This window comes from Erinaceus europaeus, chromosome 9, assembly GCF_950295315.1.
Source record: "Erinaceus europaeus chromosome 9, mEriEur2.1, whole genome shotgun sequence".
In the NCBI taxonomy this organism is placed as follows: domain Eukaryota; kingdom Metazoa; phylum Chordata; class Mammalia; order Eulipotyphla; family Erinaceidae; genus Erinaceus; species Erinaceus europaeus.
Genome location: NC_080170.1, coordinates 120,540,652 through 120,555,994, shown reverse-complemented (window position 1 = coordinate 120,555,994; position 15,343 = coordinate 120,540,652). Strand labels below are relative to the sequence as shown.

The 15,343-nt window shown below is 50.4% G+C and overlaps 1 protein-coding gene across 4 annotated transcripts in view; it reads right to left on the bottom strand.

The window, feature by feature from the left end:
• Positions 1-4,378: 4,378 nt before the first annotated feature.
• ITSN1 (intersectin 1) overlaps positions 4,379-15,343 on the bottom strand; it is a 209,352-nt gene continuing 198,387 nt past the window's right edge. For all 4 annotated transcript variants that reach the window (XM_060198668.1, XM_016186705.2, XM_060198667.1 and 1 more), the window contains 8 exons: positions 14,896-14,994; positions 11,850-12,017; positions 10,570-10,782; positions 9,091-9,212; positions 7,246-7,328; positions 6,862-6,945; positions 6,547-6,720; positions 4,379-5,136 (listed from right to left, as the gene is read on the bottom strand). In XM_060198668.1, coding sequence (XP_060054651.1) covers positions 4,988-5,136; positions 6,547-6,720; positions 6,862-6,945; positions 7,246-7,328; positions 9,091-9,212; positions 10,570-10,782; positions 11,850-12,017; positions 14,896-14,994 — 1,092 coding nt within the window. In that variant the 3' untranslated portion in view covers positions 4,379-4,987. The remainder of the gene's footprint in view (positions 5,137-6,546; positions 6,721-6,861; positions 6,946-7,245; positions 7,329-9,090; positions 9,213-10,569; positions 10,783-11,849; positions 12,018-14,895; positions 14,995-15,343) is intronic.

Genomic DNA, 15,343 nt, shown 5'->3' with positions numbered 1-15,343 from the left:
TCAATCCCCTGCACCACCATAAAACAGAGCTAATTAGCTCTGGAGAAGAAAAAAAAAAAAAAAAAAAGGAAGTCAGGGGGCCAGATGGGTGCTACAGCTGGTTAAGCACACACATTAAAGTGCGAAAGGACCCAGGTTCAAGCCCTTGGTTCCCCAGGGGAAAAGCTTCACAAGTGGTGAAGCAGGGCTGCAGGTGTCTCTCTGTCTCTTTCCCTATCTCTCCCATCTTAATTTCTATCTCTATCCAATAAAAATATTTTTAAAAGAAAAGAAGGGAGGAAGACCAAGAGCTTCAATACAGCCCTTGCAGCAGGGCAAGGCAAGGAATCACTAGGTGCCCTAGGAGTTCTGGGTTCAAGCCCCACATCAGCCCCTAACTTCCTCCCCTCTACCCCCTCAGCCTCAGTCCCCCAGCAAGTGCATTCTGTGACTGGCACAGGAGTGAAGGGGCAGCGGGTGGAGCTGGTGGGAGAGCCAAGCTTTGCATCAACAAGGACCTGGGTTCCCTCCCCACACGCTGGGAGGGAAGGAGCAATACCCACAAGTGGCACTAGGGGGAGCCAGCGCTCTGCAAGCCTCCAGCCAGACCTGCGCTTCCACCAGAGCGCCCCCTTGCGGCGCCAGTGCGCAGAAAGGCAGCTGCCGGCAGGAGCGATGGTTTAGCCTCCTAGAGCCGCAACTAGCATGCGGGCGTCCCAGGTTCATTTCTGGGCACCATCATAAACCAGAGCTGAGCAGTGCTCTGGCTTTCTCTCTCCATTCTCTCTCTCTCTCTCATTAGGATTGGGGTATAAGACACATAAAAAAAGGTAGTTTTACCCATGTTCAGCAGGGAAGCAATGACAGGAGCCAGACCTTCCACCTTCTGCACCCCACAATGGCCCTGCGTCCATACTCCCAAAGGGTTAAAGAATAGGAAAGTTATCAGGGGAGGGGATGGGATACAGAGTTCTGGTGTTGGGAAATGTGTGGAGTTGTACCCCTCTTATCCTATGGTTTTGTCAGTATTTCCTTTTTATAAATAAAAAAAAATTTTAAGGTAATTTTAGAAATGCAGTCACACAGGTGCATATGCCTTTCTCTTAAACAAATAAATATGTACAAAGCCAGAGATCCTATTAGAAAGAAAGAGGTACCCACACCAGCACTTTCAAGAGACACGCTGGGTACTGGCTGATTCTCTGTAAGTCTTAGGGGTTTGGGATTTGTTTGTTTTTATTTTTCAAGGCTGGAAAAAATAAGCCCATTTCGGAAGCATTTTACTGGAGGGGGGTGGTGGAAGGGAAGCTCTGTATACTAAACCCCCACCCTTTCCACCATATATTCCGTGGAGAGAGTATACCGGAATCTTATTAACCCCCCTCTCCTGGGGCCAGACTGTGGTGCAGCAGGTTGACAGCACACATTACAGTGCTCAAGGACCTGGGTTCAAGTCCCCACTCCCCATCTGGAAGGGAAAGCTTCACTAGTGGTAAGGTGGTACTGCAGGTGTGTCTCTGTCTCTCTCTATTTCTATTTTCCCTTCTCCTCTCAGTGTTTCTCTCTCTCCAAACAGAGGGGGAGAGAGAGAGAGAGAGAGAGAGAGAGAAAGTAATTTTTTTTAAAAAAAGAAAGGAAAAAGTGACTGCAAGCAGCAGTGGATTCAGCATGCAGGCAGTGAGCCCCAGTGATAACCTTGGTGGCAAAAATGAATAAGAATAATGAGAAAAGGAAGAAAAAATATATTTATCTCTCCTTCCTGTAGAGTAGGGCCCACTGTCCCTGGAATACATCAAGCATGTAGTGTGCGGAGGACATAAAACAAGTGTTGTCTGGAACCCCAAGACCAGAAGGAAGAAACGCCTTCCCTTGCAGGAGCTGATCACACTGACACACAACCGAGATGATTAACTAGAGGTGGACACAAATCCTGAGATTGGCTACCAGGTCCCCAAAACACAACCCAGTGCAAGTGGTGGGTGTATACCACTGTATACTGGGATTCCTTCCCCTATGAAAGCCAGGCTACCTGAACAGAAGAAACCAGTCACTTTCCTAGACAGAGGTCATGCTTCAGTTATTGAAAAAGCAAAGAAGAAAACAAAAGAAATAACTTCCCCTTCCAACATCAGCGTTCTTTGAGAGCTCCCTCCTCTGCCATCAGAGGCCAAGGGACTTGTTACCCAAAGAGGAATGGCATCTTATTCAGCATCACTGGTGATTGTAGCCTTGAAGGGTCCCTCTTCTCACATCAGGCCAATCCTGAGCCTGACAACCTCCAGGTTTGTGGTCACAGCACAGCTGAGGGGAGGGGTGGCCTACCTGCCTTTCTTCAAGTCTGCCAGAAAACCTCCTCAAGAGGGCCAGGAGATGGATTGTCTATTTGGGAGAACTGGTTTACCAAGAAGTCCCAGGGCACAGCCCCGTGAACAGAGAAGCCCTCTGTTGGGCCAGGGCAGGTCAGTGTATCCTGCAAGAGTGTCTGGAAGGCTGTCATCCAAATGCTCAGAGGCAACAGCCTAGAGAGAGCCCGGGTTTACAAAGAGCTGGGAGCATCTTTGCAGGGACATTCTTGTAGGTCAGATATGTTTCATCTCTATGATATCTCACTCTGGTACCCAATAAGGTAGACTTGGAAGAACAGAGGTGAAGGAGTTTCAGGCTCCACCCATATTCCCTGCACCTCCTCCCACCCCCAACATGACTGTGTGGGGGGCGGCCCTCAGCTGATCAAAGGTCAGCCTAACTCATGACCAATGGGTCACAGAGGGAACAAGACAGGTAACTCTGAGAACAGGAATTCAGAGTCGCTGCCCTGGAAGGCATCCCTGGGAAACCCCGTGCACACACTTTGGGGCGAAAGACTCACATATTGCTTGTTTAGGCTGCATGACTTATGGCAGTGAGTGGTCTGAGGGATTTAAAAGACATTCGAGCAATGACACCCTGTGTGGCGACACAGAGAAAGTTCGTGAAGAACTCGAAGAAGAGGAAAAAAAGATTGGAATAGTGACCAAGTATCTCCTCATTTTTCACTGAGTATTTTTTTCTTTTCCCCTTCTGATATCACAGGTCCCTTGTTAGGACATCCAACAAGTCATATTGGTTAGAGGAATGGGCCAGTACGGGTCGTATGTCTGATTATAGGTTTCATTTAAAAATCTCTTCACGACATCAGAAAATAGAAGCATAAAACATTTGGACCGTGTTTTTCTGCCCAGAAGGGGTGAACAGAGAGGCAGACCTTGAAGTCAAACTTGGTGTCTAAGGTTGTTGGGTTGAAAGTTTCTAACTATAGAAGAGGGTGGTTTGTCTCAAAAAATACATATGTTTGTTATTCTGGATACAAAAGTCTATGCTATCGTCAATAAATAAATAATAAAGTATTTCTGAAAAGTATGAAATGTAAACTTTGGTGTCCTTTCACACACACACACACACACACACACACACACACACAGGCATACACACACACACACACATATTTTTGTTGTTTTGTTATGTCTTAAAAATTGCTTGAAATCAGACAGAGCTCTTAGGAGACGTGCTGACATGAGGCTTTCAGGAACCCAACAGAGGGGAGGGTGTGATTGCTGGCAGAGGACTTCTACAACCCTAAGATCTAACACTCAGCAGGCAGAGAAGCACCGACAGACACAGGAAGAAGCTGGGCCCCAGAGCCAAGATGACATGCAAACCACCGCTTATGGCTACAGCACACTGGAGCTGTGAGGACACTGGCATGCAGATGGAGTACAACCTGCACTCGTCACTCGCAGGTCAGTGGGGACCTCACTGACCGGCCTGTCTCTTAGCCTTTTGGTCACAAAGTCAGAGAACAACCCGCCCCACCCAGGTTGGTCACCTGGTTACCCACCTGTGATGCTATTTCTGCGCCTCAGAGGGGACCATGAAGAGCAAAGAATGGGGCCCAGACTTCCCTCTTCCTCCCCCACTGCCTGGAATCCACAGCTCCCAGGGTCTCCCCCCACCCACCTCCAGAGTGTCACTTCCTGCTCATGCCTTGAGGGGTTATTTTAGGGGGTGAGGGGAGGGGAGCAGGTCCCTTGGAGAGCTGCTGAAGTTTCTGAGAGAATCAGGATTCCATGCTTTCTAGCATAAAGAAGCTCAGAGCTGGTCACATATGAGTTTTCTTGGCAGGAGACAGAGCGAGACCTCCAGACCAAGAGGGGACATCTTCCAGCTGGGCTGGGGAGCAGGACCCAAGGTCAGATCAGAGGAACTGCGGAGAACCAAGCCAGCAGGGTACTGCTGTGTGGATGGCAAAGCAAAAAGAACGCTTCCTCCACCTTCTTCCAAGCATGCTGGAAATCCAAATGGAATCAGCCAGCACTCGTCACTGATTATTTCCCACTGCATCAATCCCCACCCCCCCAAAAAAAAGACAAAAAACATAGGGGTGGGGAGAGACTCCAATGGCTCTAGCAACGTACCTTCTAGAATCTTCCACGGACCAGCTCTTCAAACAGCTTACCCCGTCCGTGTCTGACCAAAAGACCATGTCTCCCAGTGGTCAGCTCCAAGGCAACCAATCAGGCCTCCAAGAAGGCAAGATTCTGAAACACTGACAGAAGAATCCTGTTTCCAACCTCCATGACCAGAGGTCAAGGGACCTGGGGGGGGGGCGGTGAGTTGTCTTGGGGGGCCGATGGGGGTACGAAACAGGAGGGCATGAGCACTCCCCCAGAAGACAGACGCTGCACTGATCACTCTAATTACAGGGACCGCACTCTGGCCTTCAGCCCAGGGACAAGTCGAGCTCCTGGCAGAAGCCCCTAGAAGCCCCCATCAGAGCAGCGGTGAGGACAGAGATGGGGAGAGACACAGTTTTGTCTGGGGTGAGGGGAAGATTGTCAAGTAGTCCCAGGAGCTCCAAGGGGTCTGGCTCTACTGTCCCGTCACGGCCCCGTAGCTGAACATGGGTTTCAGTGGTCTCAGGAAAGTCACGGCGGGCCAGGCAGCTTCTGCAGCTCCGCTGAGCTGGGCTCTAGGGCTCATCAAACAGCTGCAGGTCCAGGCGAACCACGATCTCGCCTGTGGGGACCTCGTGCAGCAGGAGACACTTGGTCACCGGCCCCTTGGAGCCCTGGTCCTTCTTGATGTCAGCCACTCGGATCTCTGTCCGCCCCAGGAAATCTGAAAGGATGAGAGACAGAGTCTGCTCAGGGACAGAGAACATCTGATCCTCCTGGGAGGCAGAGCAGGACTCTCCAGACTCTCAACACCTCTCACTGTTACAGAAACACACAGTGGTGTGAGAGACCTCCGGGTCTCTTGATTTAGTCCCCCACATTCTTTTTGGGCATTAATTAATTTGTTTGTTTGTTTGTTTTCTCTTTTGTTGCCCTTGTTTTATTGTTGTAGTTATTGATGTCATTGTTGGATAGGACAGAGAGAAATGGAGAGAGGAGGGGAAGACAGGGGGAGAGAAAGACAGACACCTGCAGACCTGCTTTACCGCCTGTGAAGCGACTCCCCTGCAGGTGGGGAGCTGGGGCTTGAACCGGGATCCTTACGCCGGTCCTTGCGCTTTGCACCACGTGCACTTAACCCACCGTACTACCACCGGACCCCCTTTGGGCATTTATTATAATCCAGGATTTCTGATTACGAGTGTTCTTTCCTTCTTCTTCCTCTTACTCATTTTTTTTTTTTGTCGCCAGAGTTATCTTTGAGGCTTCATGCTGGCACTACAAATCCACTGCTCCTGGCAGCCATATATATATATATATATTATTGGATAGGACAGAGAGAAATGGAGAGAGGAGGAGGAGACAGAGAGGGGGAAAGAAAGATAGACACCTGCAGACCTGCTTCACCACTCGTGAAGCATCCCCTCTGCAGGTGGGGAGCCGGGGCTTGAACCTGGGTCCTCGTTCAGGCCCTTGCTTATAGTACGATGTGTGCTTAACCAGGGGCACCACCACCTGATCCCCCTAGGAGTGCGCTTTGAAGGTTGCCATTTAAAGCTCATATCTCAAAATCAGTGGTCAGATCACTGAGTGTCTTTTATCAACATAAATAAAATGTATGTATTGGACAAGGAGAAATTGAGAGGGTGTGGGGTAGAGAGACAGAGACCCCTGCAGCACTGCTTCACTGCTTGTGAAGCTTCCCCCTCCCACCCCTGCAGATGAGGACTGGGAGCTTGAACCCAGGTCTCTGCACACTGTGCCACCACCCGGTCACCTCTTTCTTTCCTGACTTTGTGGCACTAGGACTTCAAACATACATGGTACCACTACTCAGTGGCCTTCCTGGGGGGTGGGGGGGATTTGCTCACTCTTCTGTGTATAGAGGGAGAGAGAGGAGAGAGACCACAGTGCTATTCCAGCACCCATGAGCTCTCCCTGTGGGGCTGGGGCTGGAACCCCAGGGTCTCAGGCCTGGCAAGGTATATGCTCTACTGGCTGAGCTATCTCCCGGCCCCTACTGAGTTGTTTCTAATGAGAGAGGCAGCGGCACTAGCAGACCCGGGGTCCCGCTCCCACTGAACCACCTCGCCACCCACATAAGGGTACCCGGAGCTGGGGGTCCTCCACTCACCATCTGGCGAGAACTGGTCCCTCTCAAACACAGTGACACACAAGACCTCTTGCTCCAAGTCTTTGATGAAGAACTGGCAGTTGGAATTCCACTTGGGGTTCAGGGTGTCCTGGATGGTCTTGGTGATATGACACTGGGAGCCCATGGTGACCTCACAGTAGGGGTTACTCTTCCCTGCAGGGGACAGAGCCAGCTGGAGCCCGGCCTGCCCTCCAGGTATAGCTTATTGGGGTGGGGTCCTGGGGGACCAGCACTCTCCCCACCCCCCAACCACCACTGCCTCACGGGACAAGGGGCAGGAAGAGTGGGCCTTACCATGTGAACGGCAGGGCTTCAGCTCGATGCCTTCGACCACGTTCACCATCAGCCTTCCAATCCCGGTGGCCCTCTGGGAGCGGACTAGGAGGGCAGGGGAGAGAACACTGGAAGTTCATGTCTCCTTCTGGGTCTGCTTCACACACCTGCCCCAAGCTACACCCAGTCCCTCTGCCTCTCCTTTCCCACCACTGCTGCTTCCTTGCTCCTGGGGGCTTCTTCCTCTGCACCCCACTCTCCCTCCTCCCACCTCTATCCCTCCTCAGGCCTCTTCTCTGGCTCCAAAACCAGCCTCCAGCTCTGAAAAGTCTAGACCCTACCCCGGGCACCCCCCCCCCCCCCCCCGCACTACTGCACAGGAAACACGGCCCCAGCCTGCGCTACCCAGGTATGCCTTCTCCCGCTTCTTTTTCTCCGTCTCTATGTAGAGCTCTGAAGCGGCTTTGATTTTCTGCACCCAGGCGGTCCTGGGGAAGGAAAGAGAGAGGTGACAACCAGCACCTGGAAGAAAACCTTCACGTTGATTTGAAAGGTGTGAAAACACAAGTTGAAAAGGATGTCCTCCCCCTCTGTGTTCATAGCTGTGCTGTGTTCACAACCTCCAGAACATGGAAGCAGCCTAAATACCCAGAGACAGGTGACCGGAGAAACAACTGGGAGATACAGAACTCAGTGGAATACTACTGTGCCTTGAAAAAGCACCACTGATCATTTCAGGATGGAACCAGAGGTGATTATGTTAAGTGAAATAAGTAAGAGAGTGAAAAACAACTACTGGGTGTTCTCACTGATATGTGGGCTGTAAATAGTTAAAAGGAATAAACTTGCAAAAAAAAGAATCAAACTGATTTTGCACTCTGTCTTAAAGACATAATTGAAGCAAAAAAAAACCCCAAAAAATCAGCCAGTATATCTGTCCCAATGTGCCAATGGGGGGGGGGGGAGGTGTGTGTGTCAGATTTGGAGGTACCTCTGAACCCTAGTCACTTTTTTATTATTATTATTTGACAGGACAGAGAGAAATTGAGAGGGAGAGGGAGATAGACAAGGAGACAGAGAGACACCTACAGATCTGCTTCACGGCTCATAAGACATCCTCCCTGCAGGCAGAGAGCCGGGGCTTAAATCAGGATCCTTACACGTGGTGATGTGTGTGCTTAACCGGGTATGCCGCTGCTTGGCCCCCAGTATTTTTTTTTAATTCTGATTATCATTATTATTATTATTATAAGACAGGACAAATAGAAATTGAGAGAGGAGAAGGACAAAGAGAGGGAGAGAGAAAGACAGACACCTGCAGGCCTGCTTCACTGCTCATGAAGTGTTGCCCCTGCAGGTAGGGAGCCGGAACTTGAACCTGGGTCCTTGTACGTGGTAATGTGTGTGCCACCGGCCAGCCCCCAACCCCCAATCACTCTCTCACTGGTTCATGCCAACAGGAAACGTGAGCGGCTCCATTTATCTCATAGACAGCCGAGGCTTTCTTTGCAAAACTCTCAAGCAAACTGAATTCCCCACCCTCCAATTTGAATTATTCATGCCCTGCTTGGAACATCTGAAAATCTCTTGAAAAACTACATTAGGGGCCACTGGGTGGTGGTGCACCCGGTTGAGCACATGTGTTACCACATAAAAAGACCTGGGTTCAAGCCCCCAATCCCCACCTGTAGGTGAGTGTGGGGGGGGGGGGGAGAAAGCTTCGCAAGTAGTGAAATGGTGCTCCAGACCTTTCCCTCTCCCTCTCCTTCTCTCTCTCCCTCTCTCTATATTTCTCCTCCCTTGTCAATTTCTCTCTGTCTCTAACCAAATAAATATTTTTAAAATGAAAACCATGGGAGTCGGGTGGTAGCGCAATGGGTTAAGTGCTGGTGATGCAAAGCACAAGGACCGGCCTAAGGATCCCAGTTCAAGCTCCGGCTCCCCACCTGCAGGGGAGTCGCTTCATAGGCACTGAAGCAGATCTGCAGGTGTCTGTCTTTCTCTCCCCCTCTCTGTCTTCCCCTCCTCTCTCCATTTCTCTCTGTCCTATCCAACAACATTAATATCAGTAACAGCAACAATAGTAACTACAACAATAAAACAACAAGGGCATGAAAAGCATATTAAAGGGTCCTTCCCTTCCAGCTGGAGGTGAGGCCATCAGAACAGAGGCTGGTGGGCCTGGCTGATGAGTGAGAGGTTCCACACCTGGGTCACCGGGTGCCTGGTGCAGGGAGGCGGCAGGGTTACCTTTCATTTATGCTTTCTGCCCGCAGGGTGTAGACTCGGTCGATGTGTGAAATGTGGAAAATGGGCTCATCTCCAGAAGGGTCGGTGGGTAACTTGACTAGGACCTCATTTAGGAAGATAGGCTGGGAAAGAGTGAACAGGAGTTAGACAGAGAGAGAGAGAGAGAGAGACCAGGGCCCTGCTTGGCTCTGGCTGATGGTGGTGCTGGGGACTGAACCTGGGACCTCAGAGCCTCAAGCATGAGAGTCTGTTTGCAGAACCATTGTGCCATCTCCCTGCCTCTTGTGGGGTAATTGTTAGAGCCACTAGGGCCTCATGCAGGTTTTATAGCAGAGCCGAGCACACCGTCTCCAGGGTTAAGCGCTTATTCTGTCTAAAGCGCTCATTTAGTAGGGGCCTAGCCGCGGCGCTCCTGCTCATATATCACCATGCACAAGGACTAAGGTTCAAGTCCACACTTCCCACTTGAAGGGGGGCAGGGACACTTTACAAGCAGTGAAGCAGGTCTCTCTCTCTTTCTCCCTTTTTTTTTTTTTTTTTTTTGTCTCCAGGGTTATTGCTGGGGCTTGTTGCCAGCACTACGAATTCACTGCTCCTGGAGGCCATTTTTCCTTTTGTTGGATAGGTCAGAGAGAAATTGAGAGAGGAGAGAGAGATAGAGAGGGAGAGAGACAGAGAAACACCTGCAGACCTGCTTCACCACTTGTGAAGCCTTCCCCTGCAGGTTGGGAGTCAGAGGCCCAAACCAGGATCCTTTTGTGGGTCTTTACACTTTGTAACCCAGTGAGCCACTGCCTGGCCCCTTCTTTATCCCTCTCTATTTCCCTCCCTTTCTCTATTTCTTTCTGTCCTGTCAGACAATATATACATACATATATATGGGAAAAGTGGCCCATAAAAGAAGTGGATTCATAGTGCCAGCAAGAGTCCCGATGATAACCCTAAAGGGAAAGAGAGAGAGGGAGAGGGAAAGAAAGAGAGAGAGAGAGAGAGAGAGAGAGAGAGAGTAAGAAAGAAGAAGAGAGAAAGAAAGAAAGAAAGAAAGAAAGAAAGAAAGAAAGAAAGAGAGGAAGGGAGAAAGAAAGGGAGAGAGAGAAAGGGACAAGGAGACCACTCCATGGTATCACACATCCTCAAGTCCCCGAGTTCTTTCCCCAGTGCTGCAGCAAAAGCATTTTGGTGGGGATCTGGGAATGTCCAGGTGCTGAAGCTCTGTGTCCTGCTTCTCCATGTCTGCCTCCCCCACATGGAGCCCCAGAGCTGCTCAAGGACCTGATAAGACTTCCCACCTTATGGGGGTCCCCCAGAACCCTCGGGCAGCTAAAAGGCTTTATTCCCTCGGTCCAAATGAACACTTGCAGCACTGTGGCGAGGTTACAGCCCCCTCTCTGCTTCTGTCACCCCAACCCTGGCTCCCCCTCCCCCTGCTCCCCCACAGCCAGCCCCCAGCCCCGGCCCAAAGTCCCCCCCCACACACACCGTCTTGTACATCTTGTACTGCAGGTTGGACTTGGGGCTGAAGACCTTGTCGGTGCCCGAGGAACCCAGGGGCTTGGCGATCTGTGTGAGCAACAGGAAGTCGTTGAAGAGGAAGCCATAGAGCTCCTTGTTGCTCTTGGCCTTGTAGAGTTTGCCGCTGTGCAGGAACTTGCGAGGGCCCAGGCAGTTGGTCACCGAGTTGAACACGAGTTGCTGGGAGAGGCAAACAGAAGGCAGAGGAGATGCGGTGAGCTGGGTCACCGTGTAAGTGTGAAGCCCACTAGAGAAAGAGAAACAGCCTGGGGTGTGGATCCACCCACCAACACCCATGTCCAGTGGAGAAGCAATGACAGAAGCCAGACCTCCCACCTTCTGCATCCCATAAAGAATGTTGGTCCGGACTCCCAGAGGGGGAGAAGTGTCAGGGGAGATGACCAGAGGGCTCTGAACCCCAAGTCCTACAAGACCCAGAGAGAGAAGAGTAAGGAAAAAAAAACATTTGGAAGTAGTAATAGGTAGTAGTAATAGGTGTGACTTAGAAAGGAATAGAAGGCAGGAACACACACACACACACACACACAACAACAACAAATGGGACTGAGTGGTGGTGCACCTGGTTGAGCACCTGCAGGGGGGGGGCTTTGTAAGCGGTGAAGCAGGGCTGCAGGTGTCTCTCCCTCTTCCTCTCTATTTCCCCCTCCTCTCTCAATTTCTGGCTGTCTGTATCCAACAAATATAGTTAAAAAATAAATTTTAGGGAGTCGGTTGGTAACACAGCGGGTTAAGCTCACGTGAAGCAAAGCGCAAGGACTGGCGGAAGGATCCCAGTTCGAGCCCCCGGCTCCCCACCTGCAGGGGAGTCACTTCACAGGTGGTGAAGCAGGTCTGCAGGTGTCTGTCTTTCTCTCCCCCTCTCTGTCTTTCCCCTCCTCTCTCCATTCCTCTCTGTCCTAGCCAACAATGATGACATCAATAACAACAACTGCTACAACAACAACAACAACAACAAAAACAAGGGTAACAAAAGGGAATAAATTAAAAATTAAAAATAAATAAATAAAAAGAAAGCAAGGGAGAGAGCTTTCCCCCTGCAGGCGGGGACCAGGAGCTTGAACCCGGGTCCTTGCACACTGTAATGTGAGCACTTAACCAGGTACATCTCCACTTAATCTCGGACTTGGAGATCTTTCTGGCCCTTCTCCCATTAATTGCTACAGCCCAGCCCGGGGAGCCAAGGTCCCGAGCCCCCACCCTCACTCCAGGATTGGGGGGCTGGCTACCTCAGACAGGCCTTCACATTGCACATGGGCCTGGATCCACTCCAGCCGGTCCGAGTTCTCCTTTTCGCGCACACCCTCGTTCACCTGTGAGCACAGCTCCTCAGCCTTCTCCAGGGCGTGGCGCAGGTGGCTGTGGTCGGGGTGGTTCTCAGGAGTGTTTTCTAGAATCTGCTCAGGAGAAGAGAAGAGAAGAGACGACAGACAGTGTGGACTTGCAAGCCACAGCCACAGTTCTGAAGAGCCGGCGGTGACGACTCCAAACATGAGGGTCACTTCTTGCCAACCAGGAGCTGGGATGCCATGCTCTTTGCACATGGGGAACAAGAGGGCAGTGCCCATGGTGAAAGCCATGCCATCGCCTTGGATGGCTCCCTGCAGAATGATGCAGGTGATGCATGGACCCCAAAGATTACGTAGAGACCGTAAACTATGTCTGACGTAAGTTATGACTGGCACCCTGAAGGTGTCTCCATCGAACGTGTACCCCTAAAAGAGGGCGACAAACAATGGAGCACCGCCTTAAGGACCAGAACCCTTTTGATAGCAAGTTTTACAACACAACAAGAATTCCAGGTTAGGGGGCCGGGCAGTGGAGTACCTGGTTAAGTGCACATTTTACCAAATGCAAGGACCCAGGTTCGAGCTCCCCACCTGCGGGGGGTCTGCTTCATGAGAGGTGAAGTAGGTCTGCAAGTGTCTGTCTTTTTTTTTTAAGTTGGTGTTTCTTTTCTTATTTATTTATTGATATTTTAAATATTTATTTATTTATTTATTCCCTTTCGTTGCCCTTGTTGTTTTATTATTGTAGTTATTACTATTGTTGTTATTGATGTCGTTGTTGTTGGATAGGACAGAAAGGAATGGAGAGGGGAGGAGAAGACAGAGCGGGGAGAGAAAGACAGACACTTGCAGACCTGCTTCACTGCTTGTGAAGCGACTCCCCTGCAGGTGGGGAGCCAGGGGCTTGAACCAGGGTCATTATGCCAGTCCTTGCTCTTTGCGCCACCTGCGCTTAACCTGCTGCACTACTGCCTGACTCCCTGCAAGTGTCTATCTTTCTCTCCCTCTTTCTACCTCCCCACCTTTTTCAATTTCTCTCTGTCCTCTAATAAAAATTAGAAAGAAAAAGGAAAAATGGCTGCTGGGAGTGGAGGATTCGCAGTGCTGGCACTGAACCCCAGTAATACACCTGATGGCAATAAATTAAAATAAAAGAATTCCAAGTTACAAAGGAGTTGATTCAGGCAGGAAGCAGGACCAACAGTGCCGCCGTGAGCAAATCTCTTTAGGGCTTGGGGTAGTAATGAAGTCCTACACAGTCCAAATCTCATCTTAGCATCTCTGTGTCTGTTGTGCCTCAGTGAGCTATTCTTCTTCCCTCACCTATCAGGGGTTAAGGATGAACCCAGGAGCTGTGGCTCCCTGAAATCTATTGCTCTTTAAGTCCATCTGTGACTGAGGGGCAAAGCGGATAGCTTACTGTGTCTGAAGGCCTTGAGGCACCGAGTTAGGCAGTAAGTAGGCATTAGCTGTGGACTCATCAGATTTCTAGTTGGATCGTGCTGCTACCGGAAGGAAGTCCCAAGGTTCTGGAGTACCAGTGCAGGCAGACACAGGTGAGTGATGAGGAGTTTTCCCGGCTAGGCTGTGCAGAATCAGCGGGTAGAGTACCAGGCCTGCAGGTGGGCCTCCCGGGCTGCAATCCCTCTCCACTGCTGAGCAGCTGTGCATTAGGGGAGGGTCCTCAACCTGGACTGAACTAGGGGAGCTGAACTGTGCAGCTGGGAAGAAGACAGTGAGAAGGCCGGAAGCTTCCTTCAAAACTAACATTCTAATCCAGCTGAGGAGAGGGGCAGATAGAGAGGACAGGGAGACAGAGACAAACCAGCAGCACTGTCTCACCCCTCATGAAGCTTCCTCCCTGCACATGAGGACTGGGGCTTTGAACCTGGGTCCTTACGCATCGTAACTTGTGCGCTCAACCAAAGTGCGCTGCCACTGGCCTCTTCCCTAGCCACCATGAGATTAAAAACTCATTAAAACCATGAGATTAAAAACCATGAGGTTAACCAGGATTACAGAGTTTCCCGTTTGTTGTCATTATTACTACTGCCACCAGGGTTATTGCTGGGGCTTAGTGCCTGCAGAGGTAGTCCACCACTTCTAGTGGCCATTTTGCCTCCCTCATTCCCACCCCTGTTATCATATCGACAGAGAGAAATCAGGCAAGAAAGGGAGGTAGAGAGGAAGACAAAGAGAAGACAACTGCGGCACTATTTCACCTCTCAGGAAGCTTCCACCCCTGCAAGTGGGGACCAGGGGTTTGAACATGGGCTCCTGCTCATGGTAACTTGTGCATTCAACTGCGGGCGCCACTGCCCAGTGGCACTCTCTCACTCTCTCTAGCTCTCACTGTCTCACTCTCTCATGCTCTCTGAAAAAGTCATCCAAGTGGTGAAACCCCAGTGACCACAAAAACCAAAAAGATGTATTTTATTTGTTGCAGGAGAGAGAGAGAGAGGAATCTCACAAGAGACAGGAATAGAAAGATATGCCAAGGCCAAGCATCACTCCAGAATGTAGGACACTGGGTCAAACTAGGAGCCTCAGGCATGCAAGTCCCATGCTCTGCCCAGTGAACCATCTGCCCAACACTGGTGTCTAATCTGCACTGGGGAGCCACATGTGTCAGAGGGGGACCTACCTGGAATGCCAGCTCCTTGAAGGCCGAGAGAGAGAGCTGCACTTGAGAAGGGAGGCCAGGTACTCACTTTTCTTTCTTTCTTTCTTTCTTTCTTTCTTTCTTTCTTTCTTTCTTTCCTCTTCTCCTTCTTCTCCTTCTTCTCCTTCTCCTTCTTCTCCTTCTTCTCCTTCTTCTCCTTCTCCTTCTCCTTCTTCTTCTTCTTCTTCTTCTTCTTTTTTTACCAGAGCACAGTTCAGCTCTGCCTTATGGTGGTGTGGGGGATTGAACCTGGGACTTTGGAGCCCCAGGCATGAGAGTCTGTTTGCGTAACCATTATGCTATCTAGCCCCACCCCATACTCACGTTTTTAATGATCAGTGGGTATCTTGTCACCCTCTGCATTGGCTTCAGGATAAAGCTAGAAAGGGGCATTCCTTTACACCGGGGGTCCATGGCCAGTCTCTGAAATGAGAGACGTCAGAATTACTCACCTACTTTTTTTTTTTTTTAATTGTGGGAACTAATGGCTTACAATGCACAGTATAGTAAATACAGTTGTTATTTTCTGCAAGGAAGACTAAAACAAAAATAAACCAAAGGGGGAGTTGGGCTGTAGCGCAGCGGGTTAAGTGCAGGTGGCGCAAAGCGCAAGAACAGGCGTAAGGATCCCGGTTCGAACCCCCAGCTCCCCACCTGCAAGGGAGTCGCTTCACAGGTGGTGAAGCAGGTCTGCAGGTGTCTGTCTTTCTCTCCTCTCTTTCTTCCCCTCCTCTCTCCATTTCTCTCTGTCCTATCCAACAACGATGACAAC